Source organism: Takifugu flavidus, chromosome 4 (assembly GCF_003711565.1).
Source record: "Takifugu flavidus isolate HTHZ2018 chromosome 4, ASM371156v2, whole genome shotgun sequence".
Taxonomy (NCBI): domain Eukaryota; kingdom Metazoa; phylum Chordata; class Actinopteri; order Tetraodontiformes; family Tetraodontidae; genus Takifugu; species Takifugu flavidus.
Genome location: NC_079523.1, coordinates 9,883,576 through 9,905,641, shown reverse-complemented (window position 1 = coordinate 9,905,641; position 22,066 = coordinate 9,883,576). Strand labels below are relative to the sequence as shown.

Sequence of the window (22,066 nt, the reverse complement as noted above, 5' to 3'; positions counted from 1 at the left end):
ACTTTTCTGGTGTAATTTATCATTTGAACCAATCCTGGAAAAATGAAAAAAAAAAAACAAGCAAAGCAACAGCGTTTTCAAAGTTCCAAACTTGGCATGCAGTCCATTTTCACCACATCACAAAGAAACGAGAAACGAATGTCAGGCAGCACAAACAGCTCAGCACCAGTTACCTTCACTGTCAGAGACAGCGCACTGCATGTCATCAATGAGGTAAGGGTCATCTGGTTTATAAACATGACTCCTTGGCATGTCCTTCTTGTGGTGGTCCTGTACATCGGGCAACGAATGACTGGAACCGTACTGGTTCCTCACATCATGACTGTCTGGTATACCAGACCGTCTTCCCATGCCTACGGTGTTTCCAACAGGACTAAGTGGACTCTCTTCTTCAGAATTTTGGTTGCGCATGGGAGGTCTTCCACTGCGAGTACTTCTCTGACACCGTTCCATGGCATCTCTCTCATAGGATTTACTTCTATGACCTGAGGTGTCTCTGGAGGAAATCTTATCAATACCGTGTCCTGTAGATCTAGACCTGCCTGAACTGTACATCCGGTCCTCCTCTTCAAGACCCTCACGGTTACTGCCAAAGTATTTCTGTTGATCATATGCATTCTTCTTCATTCCATAATTCACATCATCTTGGGGTTTCTTGGCTCTGGACACAACTGTACAGCTGCCTCCTGTTGACGTTGTCATCGTATATGAAGCAAAGTCTGACTCCACATCTCGTGCTTCCTCGATAGGGGAGAATTTAGAAATTTTCTGCTCCATTCCTTGCTTCCGATGTTTGCTTCTTTTAGAGGACACTACTGCAGGACCGAGATTCTTGGGTGCAAGCTTGTGGCTACTGGAGCTGCTCCGTGATGTATGCCTATAATCATCATAATAATACGTTGAGGCACCACTCACTGTTGGGGTGGTGCGACTGTCTGTTGTGCTGTGATATCCCCCTGTGCTAGTTGGTCTGCCATAAGCGTCAACAGGTTCATCTTCAGCCCTTCCATAGGCATTCCCACGTAACGGGCCATTCTCACTGCGATACCTTCCTCCCAGTGGCTGGCCAAGGGCATCAGTGGGTTGGTTCGCGTTATCTTTTGTCAACTCGCTGATATCATCAATCATAACATAGTTACGTGGAATATTCTGCTCCAGGTTAGAAGTGTACAGGCCATCTGAAGCATAAGCTGAGGTGGGACTCTCCATAGTGTGTGTCAAACCAGGTTCTGGAGGACGATATGGTCCGTAAGCATTATTATAAATTGCTCCATAATTGGCATCTGGCGCTGATGTGGCCACTGACACAGCTGGGTTGCTAATGACCTCATAGTTGGTGGGGACTTTCTGTTCAAGATCAGCTAAAGAGGTTTGTCGTGGTCTTTGGTGGTGGACTGTAAGGATCTCAGCCTGGGGCTGGTAGAGACCAGGTTGGTAGGAACTGTGGCTGGGATAAGGAATGGTCTGGATTGTTGTCGGTTGACCAGGTGGATGGAATCCCTGATGACCATGCTGCTGCATTCCATGGTCTGTCTGGTAGGAGGACTGGTCATACATGCGATTGGAATATGCCCCCTGGTTCTGGTAGGCAGGTCCTGGTGGAGGCTGTGGCTGGAATGTTCCTGGTTGGGGTGCAGAGGTTGAAGGGTACTGAGGGGGTTGGAAACCTATTGGTTGATACCCTGAGCTTGGCTGTTGGGTTGATGGTTGACTTTGAGAGTATGGATAAGTTATATAGGTTGAGTTGGAGGGATACTGAGCAGCTGCATTAAGGTCATTAGTAAACGGACTCATTGGTGCAGTGCTAGGTCTTGTCAGCAGTCCATTAGAATCAAAGTTTCCCGTTACCCCTGCCATCCTAAGGTTATTGAGCTCACTGTCGGACATGTAGTCACGAGCATCACCGATACATCTTAAGTAAGCCAGCTCTCTCCTCTCTTTTTCCTTCACCATGGTCTCTTTACGTTGGGTGATGCCCAGCTCTAAATAGCGCAGCTTGGCATCGATCTCTTTCTCCTCTTCCTCGAGTTCAGCTTGTTGCTTACGTAGCTTTGATGATTCTTGTTCCACAGCTTTCAGTTCACTAAGCAGGCCGGTCTTTGTCACTCCTTGAACATGTCTGGGTAGGACTCTGTGAGACATGCCAGGAGAGCTGTACATTTGTGCTGGAGTGACAATGGGAAGTGGCGTCTCTTCTGGAGGGGGGCTGGGAAGTGTCCTCTTAACTTTCCTCATCAGAGAGTTCTGCTGCTGCAGGGAAGCCATCTGTTATGAGAAGCAGAGACACATCAGTAAACAGTAAGCAATGAACAGAATGTGCATGTAATTTTCCTCGGGTGTCTATATATACTTTTTAGTTGTTTTTTTTTAAAGAAGAGAGAGGAAAGCTATAACTAATTCTATTAGGCCAACACTAAAGTAACACAGTTTGATTTAATTTTTGCTTTACTGACAACCCTCAGCTTCTAATGTGTCCCTTTATTCTGATTTAGTAATGTTTATTTTTTTAATCAAATTTTGACAGATAATTTTTCCAGATAAACACAACAATCTAATCTTAAAAGGGTCCTTAGAAATGGTGTGAACATACCTTTAATGTGGCATACATACATAAAGAATTTATTTCTTATTCCATATCTAACATATACTTGAACTAATTTAAATAAGTTTATTAGCAGGAAAATTATTTAATTTAAAGTGGACTATTACTACAAAAATTATACCACAAAATAAATGTTAGATTTTCTTGAACAATTTCTTACCTGACTGTTGGACAGAGCTTGCTGATGATATGGGGAAAACCTGTTCTTTCCAGGGTCTTCTGATGTAGGGCTGAGAGGCTTTGGATCTGACAATGAACGCTGCACGCTTTTGATTGGTCTTGGTAGGGTTTGGTGGCGTTGAGGTGATTCAGCATTAAACGCCTTCTGCTGGGGTGTGACATGGGCCTTATTAAGCTTCTCCTGAGAGGCGAATGTTGTCTCAAGCATGCGATGAGGAGACAATGGTGATACGGGGGAATATAATACTTGGGGAGATTTGGGAGGTTGTCGTGATGGGGAATCATTGTGTTGATAGCCTATTTCCAGGGGATCTGGTTTCCTTTTCTCAAACTTAGCAACACCTTGGAGCCTAAGTGAGGTTGGGTCAGCAGTGTTTGCTCCAACTATATGGAGACTTGTGGAATAAGGACTAACAGTTGTAGGTACGCTTAGTTGGGGTGCAACCACAACCTGAGACTGAGATTCTGGTTCCGTTTGGCAAGCTAGACTCTCTCCTTTATGGGTTCTCTCAGGTGCCGCAATGTAATGTAATAGGTCAACTTTTGAAGTCTCAGCCACAGTAATATGGATTGCAGGAGAAACCCTACCTAGCTGGTCTGGTTCTGTTTGGCATGATGAATCATTTGTGGTCTGTATAGCTATGCTTGTAGAAGCTGCTTTAGCTGTCCCTTCTGCCTTTGTCTCACCACCAGAGTCAGAGTGCTTGGAGACCCGGGATCGGCGGCGCCTTACGGGCTGCTGTTCCCAGTCACCTTGGTCCTCCTCATCAGTTTGGACACTGCAGTCGGCAATACGTCGTGTCCTTCTACGTCTACCCATGAACCTGTCCTCTCCATCTTCATCATCTGTTTGCACACAACTGTCTGTAATCCTTTTCACAGACTCCTCCTCAGAACCATCCCTCAGCCGAGGCATGGAATTCTGCTTTTTCATAGCTTTAGAGTCAGCCTGTTTATCACTACTTCTCAACGACATTTCAGAAACAGAACTATGGATAGGTCGAGCAGTTACCACAGCTTGAACCACTTGACCATCCTGCCAAAACTGAACACTCTGACCATCTTGTTGAATAACTCGACCACTCTGATCGCAGATAATGAAACTCTGAGGCGTACCTCCTCCAACAACTACTCCTTGTATTGGAGCCTGAGCTGATGTTGCAGCTGCAGAAGCAGCTGCAGAAGCTGCAGCTGCTTCTGCAGCCGCTGCTGCAGCTACTGCCTCAACTGCTGCTGTCTTTTGCCTTTTCTGCTCTTCTAGCTGCTGCTGGAGTTGTTGCTGTAGCGACTGAATTTGCTCAAGCTGCATTCTCTGTTGGGCAAGTTGTTCCCTTTGCATAATGAGCTGTGTCTCACGCTCTGCCTGCTGTTGCTGCAAGACTTGCTGCTTGATTGTTTGCAGTTCTTGAATCTCTCTCTGAACCAGCAGTTGTTCCTTTTCCCTGTGTCGCTGAAGTTCCATGCGATCTCTTTCAAGTTCCTCTTGAAGGCGTAGCTGTCTTAATTTCTCCAGTTCAACACGCTCTCGTTCTAGCTGCAGCATGTGTTCTTGTTGTTGACTTAATCTCTCATCATCCTTACTTTTCGGCACATCAGTGGAATCAGAAAGTTTAGAACCTGATGTGGCAATACTGTGAGTTGTCACTTGTGTCTGGCCCTGTGTCAGCTGAGGTTGGGTTTGAGTCAAAGACAAAGGTTCAGTCTGAGCAGGTATATGTTGTGGCTGCATTTGAGCCTGCACAATCTGGCCACATGGAGGTTGGCCATGAGCTTGAGAGAAGGTTGTAACACTCTGTGTGTTTAGGGTGTGGTCCATCTGTTGACCTATTGTGGTTTGCAGACTAGTTGCTGCTACATGCTGGGAGGGCAAAATTGATGCAGCTGCTTGCACAGTGGCTGTTGTTGGAGGTTTGCCAAGGTATACAGCTGTTTCCTGGTGTAAAGTAGTTGCATCAGGAATAACTCCTGATGATGTGTCAGATGTTGGTAATTGATTTGCAGGTGGGTAGGAGTACGGTCCCTGTGTGGATAGTGCCATTCTGGTGGTCATTTGAGGCAACCTGGTCAGAGTAGCCAATGGTACAGCAGTTACACCAGTGGGGTATGGTCGGTAAATTCCTCTAGGTATTGGACGGTGGACAGAAGAAGGTTGAGTGGTAATTGGCAAGGTTGATGCTATCGGAGTGTTTATGGTGGAATATATCATGCCATCCACTCCTCTCATAGCAGCAGGATACAAGGCGCGTATACTTGCTTGTCTAGCATTTATTAGGTTTGTTAAGGTTTGACCATTAGCAGTTGGTCTTCCATCCGTGCCATATAACAAGTTTGCTCTTATTGATGCTAAACTTTGCTGAAGATTTAGTCTTGATAAAGGCCCACCCCTTCCTGTGCCATACGGTCCAAGTTCAATATTATGTCCATATCGGCTCCCAAATTGATCAGCTGAATTGAGCGCAGCACACATCCGGCTAATTTCTCTCGCAGTGGTTGCACTGTACTGGGCCAAATTGGAGTCTTGTGAACCTGTTAGTTCACGAGAGCCATATGTATACTCCGAATTGATATTTGACATAGAGCCATAGCGGCGAAGTGGTAAAGAAGGCCCTGCTAAATCTCCTTGGTGTCGCAGGTCTGTGTAAGATCCATATTGTGCACCTACACCAAGGTACCCACCATCATGAGCCTGATTCATGCTACTAAGATCTACTGCAAAACTACCCTGACCATTGTTTTGATGGTGACTCGTGTCAGTCATAGAAGGCAGATTAGTATCAGACATAGATGGTTGAATTCTTCCTGACTGATATGGTTTATTCTCCCCTGACACTCCTTGCTGTTGTTGTTGTTGTTGACTGGCATCATAATATGGTGGATGGAAGGGTTGAGCTGCTTGAAGGGTTTCAGTGGTGGGGGTTTTATCTGTGACTACTGGTGTAGGCTTCTGAGTGAATGACCCTGAACAAGAACCAGCAAAAGGCAATTTGTAAACAACATCACAACAAGCCACTTGGTTTTCTGGTTTGATCTGTCCAGTAAGATCCAAAACCTGAGGAGAAGGGGTTTCCTCTGGTTTAACCAGTTGGGTCACTGTGCTCCCCTGTGATACATTAGTCTCATCAAGTTGCACAATCATTGTATGGGGCTTACCCGTAGAGAGGTTAACTGCAGTTGGTTTGTTCTTTAGCTCCAAGGCAACGGCATTATACATCTCATTAGAAACAGCAGCCCCAGATGCTAAAGGTGAGGCAAGAGGGGATACTCTGGGAATGGTACTAGCAGTCACTACAGACTGAGCATTAGTAGTTTGGTTTACTACAAGGTCTTTTTTCATAAGCATTGGTTGAACCTGATTAGCTAAATTGTATCGAGCAAAAGAGGACTGCTGGTGCTGCTGCAGCTGCTGCTCAAGAAGTTGCTGCTGCTGAAGGAGTTTCTGCTGTTGTAATTGCAGTTGTTGCTGTTGTATACCCAAGTTTTCCAAGCATGCGTCAATTTTAGGAATGGATGGGTCACTAACTATTGGCTTACTCTGGGTTAAACAGACAGCTGATCCAACACCCTGGCCTAAATCTACACGGTTTTGCAATGGATCGCCATACACAATTTGTTGCTTGGATTGGGATGTGAAAGTAGAACCTGCAACTGTGATGCTGATTGTGGTTGGTGTTGATAAAGAGACACATGGTTGCTCCTGTGCATTTAAGTTTATAATAAGGGGCTGAACTGCAGTGTGTCTACCAGGTGGCTGCTCTCCTCCTAAAGAATATCTCCGTGTGTCTGAGGCAAGGGATGTTAGGTCCATCCCTTGATCAGTCATGATAATAGGAGCTGGCCTCATTGGAGCTCTCAGATCCACCACATTAGTACTTGAATGTATTTGTCCCTGACCCAGCATAACTGAAGACCCTGACATATTGGAAATTTTACAAACAGATATATTTTCCATAGAACCACGACTGTGTGCAATTGAATTCCCAGTGCTAATACCAACGTTAACTTTTTCAACACCTTGTACCATTTTTGGTGATGAAGGAGAACCTGTTAAAGGAGGTTGAGAACTATACAAGGTTCTACAAGTGCCTTGTGTTGGTGATGATAAAGGGGAAGTGGAGGAATTTACAGTGGCTGGTTTGGAAGGACTTGTTGTACTAGAGACAAGTGTTACCACCATTGCTGGTGACTCTTGAGAAGACTGTTGGCGCACAAGACGTGGTGAAATAGACCTCTGAGGTGTTTGAGCTCCATGGGACGGTGAAGTTGATGTGGGGCCACTAGGTAAAGGTGGCAACTGCCTGCCAGTACAACCAACTGGCCTCACTGATGGCATATGCGTTGGGCTTTGCACAGGAGAAATTGTGGGAGAGACAGGGGGGCTGGGACCTTTGAAAAGAGAGAAAACTTTGGAGGTAAGAGAGGATGCTCCGCTATCAGATGATGCCTGTGCTGGCCTCCGGGAATCTGTTCTAGTGTTGGAAGGCACGGTGCTGCCTGCCTGTCGAGTTGTGGCAGCCTGACTAACTTGGGATTTAGTTGTAGCAACTCCAACAACACCTTCAATTTTGGCACTCTGGGTCATCATCCTGTTTTGGGTTTCTTTCGATAGATGTTGTGCCACACGAATTCCTGAAATTTTCTGATCACTCCCTGTTGTGGAAAATGATACAGGTGCAGCAATTTGTGTTGGACTCGAGCCAGGCGTGAGGACAGTTCCAGCTTCAAGATGATGATTATTATCAGTGTGTGAAGCCACCTGCTGCTGATTAATTGTTTGCCCCCGCCTTTGCATGAGTTGGGCTTTCTTCATCATCTCCTCATAGACCTCTTCTGCACTTTTTAATGTTTTATCAGTGGTTGACCCTACTGATGTCTTTTCTGTGGGAGAATAGAGAGAGGTGAAGGTTGGAAGATTATATTCATTTCCTGCTTTGTAAAGCTTTCCACCAATCAAGTCAAAGCCTTCCACTTCTGAGTCCATAGAGGGCGAGTACTCTGAGCATGATGATCTGTGAAGCTCCTCCATTTCTGCAGCTTGTCTCAGTTCCTCTGTTGGCGATGCGTCCTCTATTGGTGAAAGATTACTGGGAGGAGTTTTAGATCTTTCCCGGCGTCTTTGTGCCCGTAGCTCCTCTTTATCCCTCTTTGTTTTTCGAGCCGTGCTTCGAATCTTTTGTTGCTCTAGGTCTCTCATCTGCTCTTGTTCTCTTAGTAGTTCTTCCTCTTCTCTTAGTTCATCCTCCTCTGAAGAGTCCTCAATAGTTGGCAACAGTGGCCCATGGGACCTATGTCGAGCTTTTCTCTGCTGCTTTGCTTCCTCTAATCTCGCCCTGCGACTAGGACTGCTGTCACTGTCATCTTCCATGGATGACACAGATGTGGGGGATGTTCCAGAGGTGTAACTTGGAGTTGTGGCAGGTAGGGTGGATGAATATTCTCCTTTAGATCTCTCTTCAGGGGATCCAGTCAGGCTCTCCATTTCTAGCTCAGGCTCTCTTAGGTCATGATCCGTACTAAGCTCCATGTCCCGATTATAGCTGTTGGTGTTATTAAGCTCAATGGTTTTAAAACGCCGGAGGCCTCCAGCAATCACAACATCTTCTTCATTTGCCTTGTAAGGACTGTCTGCTGCTTTGGTATCATCTTCAAAACTGTTAGAGTGCTGAGTTAGCCTTCGTCTCTCTTTCAAATCCCCACTGGCTTTATGTACCTTTTTTGTTTTTTGGTTTCCATGTTCTTCCACTTCCTCTTCATCAGCACTCATTTCCATAATCTGCCTTCTCATGAATTCCTCATCTGTTAGGTCTTTATGTGTTTTTTGTCTTATTGGCAATGGTGAAAGACCACTTTCACTGCTGTCTTCCACATAATCATGGCGAAGTTTACAACTGAGGTCATCCTCTGATTCATCCCTTGCTGCATCATCCTCAGGACTGTACTCCCGATCCAGCATTACAGAAAGTGAAAGCGGTCTGTTCTTTTGGTCAGAGATTGTCTTTGATTCTAGAAGATTTTTCATGGAGTTTTCAAGTATGTTGATTTCTGATGGGATGGAAGCACCTCTTTCACTGAGCTTGATTCCTTCTTCTATAATCTGACCTGTAATTTCCCCGTGAGAGCTTGAAATTCCATCTGAGGAGTATCCAGTGTCACTTAAACTCTGTGTACTTGATTTGTTGGAGTCCTGAAAAAGAGGGAAAAAGAAAAGGGTTGTTTTATTCTGCAAATGAGAAATATTTCATTAAATAAATCTGTGGCAAATCTATGTTATAAGCTTAGCTTTTAATTTGTGCCCCACTAATACAATAGTCATTTATTAGATAAAAGAGGTTAAACTAATACATATGACCAACAGTGACACATAATACACAATATATTTCAGAAAGAAAAAAATACATCATCACATTTGAAAATTTGAAATTAAAATCAACCCAAATATTACACTTTGGATTTTAAAACCAAGAAAACTTTGCTTGTAGTAACTGCAATTGTCATAAAACAATTATTTTATTATTAACAGTCTCTTTACATTTTACTCTTTTATTTATATCTAATGCACAGTACAAAAGGCTAATCTGATTTGGGTTGATTTTTCCTTGAAATTAATGTAATGACAAAGGAAAAAAAGACTGAAACAGAGTGAATTAATTGACAGTTGCACAGCAAAGACAAGTGTCAATTGGATACATGCTTGATTGCCACCATTTTTGCATTCTCCATTGCATTCTTCAAATCACTGAAGAATAACACACATGCTATGCCTGCAGAATCACAACATGTCACATAAAAAGCTGGAATTTGTTTTCCAGAAAAAGGTACAAACAAATTGGAAAAATGGTAAAAGAGACTGACGGTGAAGAGCCATTGTAAAACTAATAATGAAGAAGAAGAAAGCTGTGAATGATGATGACTATTATAATGAGGTTATGTCAGCCCATAGTAAATAACATATTATGGTAATTATGGTAAATGTATGAGAAATAATAATAAAAAAAATACAATATCTGATTAATTTAAAATCAAATAACCCACAAAACATAATTTTCAAAAGAAATTAAAAAAAGACAGAGAACATGATATGATTGTTGGACAAAGGGACAATGATTAAAGGGTTATAACAAAGTTAATTACACAAATATACATAGAAAAAAATCAAAATGTATGAGTGAAGGCGAAGGGGTTGCAGGTAGCTCACTTCATGGTGTCTTGACTTCTGTGTGTCTTCTGATGTCTTCACATCTTTTGGTGAAGTCATATTCTCTGACAAAGTCTTTTTTGGTGAGGACTTGTTCACTTCTTTGAGAGCTTTAGGTGGGACTTCAGTCTTCTCCTGGCTCTGCGTTTGTTTACGGGCCTGTGTGCTACCTGTGGGTTTAGACTGAACAGGTGCTGTTTTGGATTGAGTTGTAATGGCCTTGGAATTGTTGGTAGTGGTTTTACCAGTTGCAGATGACACTTTTGAACCAGTGGGATGGGACAGACCCTTAGCTTGGGCAGAGGGCTGAGCAGATCCCTTTGTCTGAGTCAGCCCTTTGGCCTGGCCAGGGCCCTTCATTTGATTCGAAGATGAGACAATGCCTTTACTTTGAGAATTCAATTGATTAGGACCTTTAATTTGAGGTCCTTTACTCTGAGCTAAAGGCTGTGTTGGACCCTTTGATTGGGGAGCTGGCTGAGTTGCACCTTTAGGCTGAGCAGAACCCTTGGCTTGAGGAGAAGCTTGGCTAGGCCCCTTGGTCTGAGAGGCTGGCCCAGACAGTTTCACAGGAGAGACAGGGCCACTTACTTGAGGACCCGTTGCTTTCTTATGCTGTTGAAGACCTGTGGGTTGAGGCCCTGTAAGTTGACTAGACCCTCTCTGCTGAGATGGTTGTTGACCACTTGTAGCAGAAGGCTGGGGGGATCCTATGGGCTGTGCAATAGGAGCAGGCATATCTCCCAAATTTCCTGACAGAGCTCTCTGTGTCTGGCAGTTCAAACAAAGCCATTCATTTTTCTGGAAAAAAGAAGTAGGGAGAGAAGATTCAGTGGTGTTGAAACAAAAACATCAGAAAAGGTATCAAAGTGTGAGGACTCAAAGTGGTGTTCATGTTGAATAAGGCAAATCAGAGAACTACTGCATGAAAACTCAGGGGCTGCCACAGAACAAGGACTGTAAAAATAGAGAGTGTGACCAAATGAATAGCCCAGAGCCTTTCATAACTTCATGAAGGATCAGTTAATTGATGACTGTGAATTCAAATCAACACATTTCTTGTTAGACAAGAGGAGCTAAACCAGCTTTTACCAATGTATGCCTACCACAATAAGCTTTGCAGGAGGGTACCTTGAATATTTGAAGTTATATCCAGGCACAACAGATTCAATTTCTGAGCAATGCAACAGATCAATAAAACTACTCAAACCAAATAGATTATTTTACTGCATCTTTTGAGAGCTGAAAAGGGAGGTACTGACACCATATTTGTCATGCCACCGTTAGGTTCTGTAAAAACTGTCTGTACCTGAAGGCTGCATGGGCATTCTTATGTTAAAGGCTTATACATCAACAGAACACAACAAAAACCTTATAAAATTCTATACTGCCTATTGCCATCTCATAGATCATTTCTTAAATTATTTTCACTGCAGTATAAAGACAGAGGATCTCCTGCAAATACATGTAACTCAGATACAATGAGCAGGAATCCAATTTAGCTTACAATGGAGCCATCTAGACAAAAAAGACAACAGGGATTGACGCTATTTAGTCAGCAGGGAAGAGCCCAGCAGCACAAACAGTGATGTATATCTAGAGACACCGGAGACCAGTGCTTGACAGACATGTCTCCAGTGATAAGGTTTAAGCAGAGGTTGTCTGCCTGTTTCACTTTATATTGATCCTGTGTGGAGACATTGATCAGACTCTCTGAGTGAGAGACTGCTTAAACTCCTCTCAAATGTTGAAAGTGTTTATCCTGATGATGTAACAAAGCTCACTGGCCATATTTGATATCTGCAGACCCCTATCAGTTATACTAATAACCAAATGGTGCAAAATATGCAACAGTTGAACTATCGCCTTCCTGTCAAAGCAGTGGCAATAAATGTGAACACAATACAATGTCGACACACATTAATAGATTTCAAATATCAACATGCTATTTTGATTCAGTCTAGTTTTCAACTATTTTAACTTTTGAAATAGTCATTTTGAATAATTCAAAAACCTTTCTTAGCATGCCCAAAATTCTACAGGGATCTGCTGTCTCCACAAAGCGCACCGAGCGTGGATGGAACCAACGGCATGCCAAACACACTTGCTTTGTTTTCATCTCTGTCAAATGCTCTACTGAGAAGCTATATTTAAACAGGTGCAGTCCTCCAAAACCAGCCATCTGTGCTGGTTACTTCACATGTAGAAATAAATAAATAAATGTGTGAAAATGTCTGTGACAGACACAAAGCTACTCAAAGCTATCCTATGACACAGACATTTTCAAAAGCTAGGTGTTAACTCTATGAATGCATGCAGTTACTAACATAATTTAAATTTTCTGAACCTTTGATATTGCAAAGCATTTCTTTATAACCACATGGTGTGTTAATAATATAGGACATTGTTAACTGTTGATCTTCCAAAGAGATGCTTTCTTCCTGCTACGTGGCACTGCCAAAATTCTACTTTTGTTCCTGAAAAAGCATAACATGACAGTGTGAGAGAGAGGAGCACATCCAAACAGGAGCCTGGAGAAGCAAATTATTCATGTAGAGTGCTTCAGTTCATGCAGTAGTGAGTGCTGTGGGCTGTGTCCCACCTCTACCTACACTGTGGAGAAAATCTGGTCCATATGAGAGACTGAGCTTCTGCATGTCTTAGACAGGCTTTTAATAGACCATGAAAACAGAGAGCAAGTCAGAGTGATGTTTGCGTTTAACTGCAGTCTGACTAACAGCACTTCAACTGCTCAATTTCAGAGAAACTGTACAGCTGAGATTACAACAAAGAAATTTAATGAGATTGTTTATTAAAGCTGAAATTGATTAGTCTTTCATTTTTGCAACTGCTGGTGCTGAAGAAAATAATTGTTTTATATGCACGCTTGCATGTGTGTGTGTGTGTGTGTGTGTGAGTGAGTGTGTGTGTGCACACGCATGTGTGCAGCAGCAGTAGGCAGATTCAAACTGTCAGTGAGATCATCTTGTTAGTAAACTGGTAACCTCATTAAATGCCAAGAGGTTAACTCAGTTAAAAGCACAGTTGGCTCTGAACTGCAACTCAGATGAGTTACACACTGGCTGGAATCTGTCAATTACATTTGAACAATTACAGAATGCACATGCCCTTACATACTACATACTGTATATCTATATGTTAAATGGAGAGCTAAAATTATTTTGAGCATCTGGATTTTGAATATCATGACAGTTGCCTCTCTCTGAAGCTTTTGCATTTAAGTGTAATCCAGAAGAACATCCTCTCTGTTTTACAATTGTATGATAGACTAACTGCTTATATGTTGGTTTTCTATTCTTTTTAGTGTGTACTGTCTGATTACTTTTAGCCCTATTTAATTTTCTCCTGAGTTTTCAAACAGAAATTCACATCAGATGTGTAATGATGTGAATTTATGTGTTTTTATTACTCTTCATGAATGCATTAAAATATTAAAATTAAAGTATCATTATATCATTAAAATATCACATTTACAGAGCATGATATCAAACATGGACGCCCGAAAGTCTAAATCATGCAGTGAGACATCTTTACTATGCTTATCTGAAATGTGTTGCAGTATTTAGTGATAAAGAAAACCTCTTAACATAAAAAGAGTAACCTCCGATAGTATTGTCATACATCTTTGGGTCAGTCAGTGAAAAGAATTTTAAGATTATTGACTTTGATTTGCATACATTTTCCAAGAAAAGATCTGATTTTTTTTAAACCCATACCTGGAATTATTCCAATCCTATACTGAGTCATTACAAGCTCCATGTGTATGTATTGTATGTACACGTGCACGGATTTTTATGTAACCTCAATATGTGCATTTGTGATATTACACAAAGCAACAAGGGAAACTGATTATACAGACTGACAACCAAGGCCAAGGCCAAGGCAGGTTCACATCAGTGATATATTTCAGATTTACATGTGTACAGAAACCAACACCATGTGAGAAGACACCCGAGAGGTCTCACAATGGTCACCATTTCATCATCACGTACACTTTTACTTGATATGCACGTTTCTCAAATATGAGAAGAAAGGAGAATACCTGGGGAAAACTCTGTTAGAGAACATGTAGGGGCGTCCCATTTGTCTCCATTTCTTGATTTGAAATAAAACTGAGATATTTTGATTCAAAATATTGTTTCTGGGTCAAATGTAGAGTCAGTTAAAAAAGCTCTTTCTTAAGGGAGAGGTCATTGCTATGAGAATTCCTCCAGTGGACCATGTGATCTGCCCTAAAAAGCAATGCTGAACGTCACGTCTTTTCCTGTAGGGCTTACATAAAAGGTCGTAATGCCCAACTTAGACTACTGGTCATAAATCATAGAGATGTTATTTTTAGAAGCACCCATGAAACAAAGTAATCTCTCGCAGAAAACTGCATTGATAACAGACTTACAAAGTCAAAGTGATGGTGAGCAATGGTAGGATTTAACACTTCCTACCCATGGAGGGAGCCAGAGAGTGCATGATTTTAAATATGGAGCTCTGTGGGAGCAAACACACCCACACGGCAACATGAACACAGAGAGCAGAAAACACTCAGAGCCACATTCAAGCATCCTGCTAAATATTGCACTTGGAGTAGGCTGTATATTCAACACCGACCTTTCAAGCATTATCTTAGCTCTTATTCTATACTGGTGGTGACAGTTGCACCCACTTGTTTCAAGTCCTTGTTTCATATATGCACACACCAATACACCTGAATTACACGTGTAAGCAGAGGCATGTAATGGTGTGTAATTTGCCTTAGCAAGCCTGGTTTTCTTCTTTCACTGTCAGTCAACGCGCAGCAGTGTTTGTCCCCCACATGGTTTCTCTCCAAGGAACCAAACCACAAGCAGGGAGAACAAAATGTCAGCTGTCATGAAATGCTGTCACAGTTCTAAAAAAGATATGCCTTATTTTAATGTACAAACAATCACTTCCAAAGAAGTAGTTGGTTTTCGTGGATGCAGCAAAAATCAAAATTGTTAGAGAAAACACACCAGAAAAAAAGGTAAAAATACATCTAGTCCTGGCAGTATAAGCAATGTCGTCATGCACCATATGTGATCTGCTTCAAAGTAGTTTCGGAATGCCTTTGCTGATTGTTGAGAGCTTTTCCATGGCACTCATTCCATTGAAATAAGCCTATGTTCCATTTCAGTAGATTCACTCGGTACAACAGATTTTGTATGGGATATCATGCCCTTGCATGGCCTGCTGAAGATGCCTCTGTTCATGCTCTGATCTGTGTATGTGTGGTTCACCTGCACATATGCATTAGTATTACCACAGTCATTTTGAGTTCTTTACTAAGAACAACTACACGAGTCAAGCTAACTGGATGCCATTAGTTAGCTTTCTCTTCATTACAGATTACAACCAACTCAAATTTAGCTTAACTGCCCCTGTTGGTGATAGCCACCAGAGCAGAGCACTAGCTTTGGGTCTGACTTGTGGTGGTTCCATGTCTTCACTTCACAAAAATCTTCACTTCTCCCCTGTTCTCAGGGATGTGGTTTCTCCCTGCATGAGAGGATCTCCATGAAGCTTGTTCCCTCTGCATAGAGATTTTCCCTGTCAGGAGGGTATTGACGAATCTGACCTCCTGTGCGCATTGCGACCTGAACCCTGAAGAGACTGAAGAAGAGAGTACTCAGTACTCAGTAAGGCATCTTTTTTACTCCTTGAAGGATCCTACGTCTGTGTCTGATAGCCAGAAGCCCCAGGCAGGAGACTCCGTCAAAACCTGAGCAGGGTTAGCTGAATATGAGCCAGGTCCCTCAGAACTAAAGTTATCACAGTAGGGACTGCTGTCTACCCGTGCCGGACCCCAGCTTATTTTTGTTCTACAAGTATTAAACAGAGACCTATGAACTTACAGGTTCAGGACATTAACATTTAGACAGCCAATGAATGCTAGAAGGCTCAGACACTGGTTATAACTGATTGATCTTTCTGAAGCTCACATTCACGTAGTGATACACTTGGACCACAGGCAGTTTTGGAGGGTTACGATAGAAGGTAGACTGTACAAATACTTAATTCTGCCATTCGGTCTGCCACTAGCTCATTACCTCTGTGCACTGTGTCACTACCAAAGGAGGCTGGTGATTATGTTGTCGTGCAAGACAGTGTTGCATATCGGCTCTCCTTGTATGGAAATGCTTTCTCATAAAGACAACCACTTTTCACAAGATGGTGTCCGTAGATGCAAAAGGATGTGGGGCTCTGTGTGAGTGAGAGAGTTGTGGACTCCACAACAACCATTCAGAACTGCGAGCAGCCGTTTTGGCTCTGAAACATTTCAGTCATATTTTGACAGGCCATCATGTTCTGATCAGGACTGACAATTCGACAGTGGTTCCTACATACAAAATAATGGAAGGACTCATTCTTTGCCCCAGTTGAAACTGGCCTACTCTCTGTTGCTGTGGCACAATGCTCAGTTTCTGTCTGTCAGAGCCAGGCATGCTCCAGGTCATTTAAACCTTAGAACTAACCTTCTCTCCAGAGGTGCTCCTCTGGTAAGAAAATTGAAGTTGCACCCGTTGGTGGTGGCACAGATATGGATCCGTATTGACAGGGTGGAGGTGGAACTCTTTGCCTCCAGGACAAACACCCACTGCTCCCTGAACAGGGGGGCAGTACACCCCTGGGAATTGTTGTATTAATGCACTAGTGTTACAACATTCTGCTGTATGCATTTCCCCAGTGGAAATGATTTTGTTGGTGCTAGAGAGGGGGTGACAGTAGGGGTTCGTCCTCATCCTGGTGGCCGCCAAAGTTGAGATATACAAAGATAATTAATTTGTTGGCAGTCAGCCCCTGGCAGCTTCTTCTCCAAAGGGACCCAGGCAGTGGGGAGGTACTTCTTCCGAAACTTGACTTAATGTATGCCTACCTGTTGAAAGGTCCAGTTTATTAGCAACAAGCTTGCCTACAAATGTGGTGGTGACGATTGAGAGCGCAAGGGAATCATCTACTACAATGGTAATAATAGATTTTATTTATTAGCAGCTTTCTGGACACTCAAGGATACTGTATATTGTTAAACATTAGAGAGAGTTCAAGAATGGTGGAAAGTTCTGCCCCCCATGGAGCTGAGGCAGGCAGAGGGCACAGAGAGTTGGACAGAGGAAGGAGAACTGAGGAAGAGGGTTGATGTTTTGTAGGTGAAAGTAAATGCAGTGATTGATGTTATTAATGTGGGATTGGAATGACAGTGTTCCAAGAATCGACAGTGTGTCAAGGATGACATCTAAACTCCTGACCTGGGGGGAAGGGGGCAAACTGAGCAGCTTTTGATGTTGAGGGCGAGACTGTCAACATGGAAGAATTTAGATTTTACCGTAGGCCTGCATGACAACAAATGGTGAGTGTTTGATCAGTGGTGTAGGGACCGTGATGTTCTCCCATTTCAGTGCTTGATTGTGGATTTGTTAACATTCATTCAGGAGCCACTGAATAGTCTTTCAATTTCTCCAAGTTTTACAAGTTTTTTTGGCAGCCATACTTGCTTGCTATGTTGGGTTTATTGGAGTGACGCCGTGTGCTCACCCTGTTACCATGCGATTCCTGAATATAGCCTGTAGGTTAAGGCCTATATTTAAGCCTTACGCTGCTTCATGGGATTTGGCTCAGGTGATAGAGGCTCTTTGTGGTCCTCAATATGAGCATATTGAGTATGTTGATAAAAAGTTTGTGTCATTCAAGACTGCAGTTCTTCTCACTTTGACTGGCTGTTTTTAACCCTTTCGTGCATATTGGTCACAATAGTGGACAGTTATTCTAAAGTTGTTCTTTTGTATGTGTGATAATGCCAATTGGGCAGTTGATGGGCAGTAAAAAGCTTGGCTAAGATTTTTATAATTCATGCATGAAAAGGTTAGGTATATCTGCCTAAAATTAAGCCTGTTGCAGGTCATATGAACTTTTGAGTTTTATTTTCTAAACAAGAAACTAAACTCTTTTGAGTTTCTGAGAAGCCGAGGTGGTTGCACTTTTTGTGTCCTGTGCGTACATTATGCACTTGTGTAGCTCGCACCCAAGATGGGAATTTTTAATGTGTCCAGCTGTTTATCGGTTATGCTAATTCGTTCGAGGCCAATGCACTTTCTAAGCAGAGAGGGCTGAATTCAAGCTGGGTTTCCTATCCTTCTGGTAGACAATGTCTTAACATTGGGCTCGACTTCCCATGGATGCTGGATATACAAGACCAAGGGGCTTCCTTTATCTCATGGGATAAGGGCAGGGGCTTGACAGCCCCATTCGGTGATTCACTGTCTTCTCTGTTGGGTTGCCACTGGAGTGTTGAGATTTGACTCTACTATGATAGCTGCTCTGTGAGGCATGTGTTCATGTACTATACAATATGTGTTGTACTGTGTGAATGGCCTGGTGTTGTACCTTCTTCTGTGCAGCCAGGCACAATTAAGAGCAGCTATCAAACTGAATAATGACTAGGGCGACGCAAATATGATATCCCATACAATATGTGTTATACCTCATTCATGTTGCTCAAAAGTTATAACCATAACATTTTGGTCTTATCTGAAAGCAAATTATTTGTGCAGGTGCACAAAAGTGAAAGTGACGCAACCCTACAAAGAGCTGACGGTGATGATGATGTCATGTGCACAGTTTGGTACCATACAAAGACCTACATTTACTACTGTCTATCTAAATAGATAGTATATTTAATCATAAATAATTGTAAACAATAATGCAACTACACAGTATGTATTTACATGGCGTGCCTGGACTTCTCTCTTTTTGTCTGAAACAAAACCCAATTGAGGCCTTTCAAAACACCCTACCCTTTTTACAGACTAGACCGAATGAACAGTGGTTTAAAGACTTGCCAAGTGTGCAGTGCCAAGTGTGAGCGAGCACATGTGACTGCAGGGTGCCAGGTTGTGCTGCACCATGCTTTGGCTGTGACAGGTCAGTAAGAGTCAGCAGGTATATAGGTCAATCCCCAGTGACTCCTTCAATGGGGATGGAACACGTGGTCAGGGCTGTGGATTAGAGAGGAAGTGAAGGATCATCCACTGAGCAACCAGAACTTCATTTTGCAGTTACTCATAGACAGTGACTGAATCCAGCTTGATTAGTTTAATTATAATTATTATATTAAACATTGTAGATGTTATTCACATTTATGTTTGGTGAAATATGTGTCTGGGGGGTTATGCAATAAAGCATTTGTTTCTAAACGGTCTTCAGAGGAATTTTAAAATAAAAACAAAATAAATTATAATATTATTCTAAATTTATCAAACTGATTTATCAAATATGTGTGTGTGTGTGTGTGGGGGGGGGGGTCTTTTTACGTGAATTTTTGGGTTTTTGGTCTAAAGAAGCTGCTGGATTAACTGGAAATTGTTAATTTGGCACTAAGAGTATATAAGACCTTAGTTATAATGCAAGTTAGCGACTTGCTTAACAGATTTGAGCATGATAGCAATAAAACAGGTTCTTGGGACATATCGAATTGGTATGAACCGGAATTGGGAGAACACATGCAATATGTTTAATGCATTCTAACTGGAAGCGGTTTGTGATGTGAATTTGTAACAATCGCTCTCGAGGGTTAAATGACTATTACATTTTAAACAATATTCTGACGGTGACAATTATCATCAGATCAGAGGACAACCAGCTCAACATCTTGGTCATGGCCTCAGAATAAGCAGTGCAATATGATTATTTAGCATTAGCATGATTTGAAAGGGGGGAGAAAGGAATGTCTTTGGTTTGAATTAAATCATGAATCAATGCAGTGTTTACAAAATAGCTTTCCAAAATAACAGGGGTCTAAATATGAACCAACCATCTCCCTATCCATTGGCACATGTTGCTGCAGGATAACGGTGCATCATCTGTCAATAAGTGTATGTTTCTGTTGTGTGTTCTCTGGGGCTTTGGTAGCAAAGGGAAGGTCACGTTATCTTCTGTTTATTTACTTTCTGTTTGCTTCAGCCTGGGCAACAGGTGTCCTCTTTTGCTCAGTGCACATCATGTTCACATTGGTGACATTATCTTGACTCATCAGGGAATGGTGGAGCGGAAACCATAAACAAGACATGGTGAGAAGTACTTCGACAAGATAATTCTGTCTGAAATGTTTTAACCACGAAACCATTAAGCTGCAATTTCTTCGCCGTTTGTTGTCAGAACAAAATATTGATGTATTGAAATGAAAGTCTGGATTCAATTCATCCACTAAAACTTATCTTGGGCCAGAAAATATTCGAAAAATAAAGGCTTTGTAAAGAATGTGCGAGCAAAAAATGGAGACTCTTCTGAAGATAAGGGGTATTTCACTTCTTCGGCCTTTTCTTTGTTTTATTTGTTGCTCCCTTTTCTGTTAAATTGTCCGATATAGACAACATCATGACTTGCAGATGTATCCTCTGTGTTCAAACTACACCCTTGATTATGTCATTCAAATTTGATGCATTCTGGCTTAATATAAGCAAGATAACACTGCACAGTGATGCTGATTAAGATTAAGCGATGAAGCTGATGAGGAATCTGAATCTATTTGTCGGCAGCATCATACTGAGGATTAGTGATGCCATGGGTAATAAAACATTGTTTGCCATTTATCTCAGAGGCGGAACCAGAATGAACAGTGGCGAAAACAACAGTTCACCTCATCACAAAGTTAATCAAGCTGCAGTAAACAAACCCATTTCCCACCCAGGTTGACAGTCAAGCCAAAACAAGCCATGTGTCTTGTTGCAGAGTCTGCCCATCTTCCCAGCCCTGTTTTAGATAAATGTTACAATCCAGCCAGAAAACACATGAGATGGAACCTAAGAGTGATGATGATTATGCTAACGCTACATAATACACTGCAATGTTGCTGATCCTTATTGGTGCTGATCAGAACAGCAGGCAAAGACACACCCAAATGAAACTATACTATAATGAAACCGACAGTAAAACCTTTGGTTTCATTCAAGTATAATTTAATTGGGATGTTTTTATGGTGGTTTAAAAGCATTGTTGTTTCGCACACTCAACAGCCACTAATGGAGGACCAACCCACTGACCTCAGTGACGTGTGACTGTTCTGATTCTGCTTTTGTGGTCAAACCACTGATCAGACCAGCAGCTAACAACACTCCCCCACTGGCCTGGCCATCGCAACAACTGCCCAACAGCTGCACTGCCGAGAAGATTAGAAGGGGTTAAATGTAGAATCTGGGTGATCAGAGAGCTTTAGCTCTTTCATTTTGTCTCTCAATCTCCTGCGCTCTTATATTATAGCTCTCCCAGTGTTTGGCTGCTTTTTCTTGTTCCCCGGACATACTACTGAAGGCCTCACATCTCTAATCTCACATTCGTGTAGCAGCATTTTCATATTTGTTGCCTTTAAGCATAGCACTCAACCACCCCCATCCTTGTTGCCTAATGCGGGCATTAGGGAATAGTCACATGCCTGAGGTGCTGCCGGGAAGACAGGGTAGGAGCACAGATGAGGTGGATGTACTGATGTGTTAAGACAGAAAGGCCCAATAGCAGGGGTGGGAGGACTTCTCTACCCCACCTCTGTAGGCCTGACAGCAGGGATTGACGCAGCACTCGCAGGGGCCCTCGGAGCATTGCTAAAGCTCGTTAGCATAGCCACCAGCCCTTGAAGATGATGAGTTCTGAAGAGGTGATTAAGCCAATGATAGGGTCCCTCGTAGGCTTCAAAACACATTGGTTTGAAAGGTAGAAGAGAGAGCGCATTTGAAGACAGAATCAGAGAAATGGAACCATGCGAATAATTCAAGTTCACTATGATCAGTGTGCTTCCAAAGAGTCATTTATCATATGAGCTGATAATGCTGCTGGTGCAGTCAGGCCTGGGAATAGGTCAAGGTTTACCTCAAAGGTATCCTGTGAAAAAAGACCACAACAGTGCTAGCACCAAAATGGGATTGTAGAATTTCATATCACAATTTTCCATTTTCTGTCCTCCCATGTTTTTTCAATTCCATTCAGTCATTCCTACATTTTGTATATGGTTAGTCACATTTTTTTGTGTATTCCACACATTATAAGCCAATAATAAGTTATTTTTATGAGCT

The 22,066-nt window shown here is 42.3% G+C and overlaps 1 protein-coding gene across 2 annotated transcripts in view; it reads right to left on the bottom strand.

Annotated features, from left to right (window-relative positions):
- The window catches only part of bsnb (bassoon (presynaptic cytomatrix protein) b), a 48,450-nt gene that overhangs the window by 6,847 nt on the left and 19,537 nt on the right, over positions 1–22,066 (bottom strand). The window contains exons 4-6 of one of the 2 annotated variants that reach the window (XM_057029901.1): positions 9,975–10,775; positions 2,763–8,963; positions 174–2,265 (exon numbers count right to left, since the gene is read on the bottom strand). In XM_057029901.1, coding sequence (XP_056885881.1) covers positions 174–2,265; positions 2,763–8,963; positions 9,975–10,775 — 9,094 coding nt within the window. The remainder of the gene's footprint in view (positions 1–173; positions 2,266–2,762; positions 8,964–9,974; positions 10,776–22,066) is intronic. The other variant, XM_057029903.1, reaches the window with a different exon arrangement.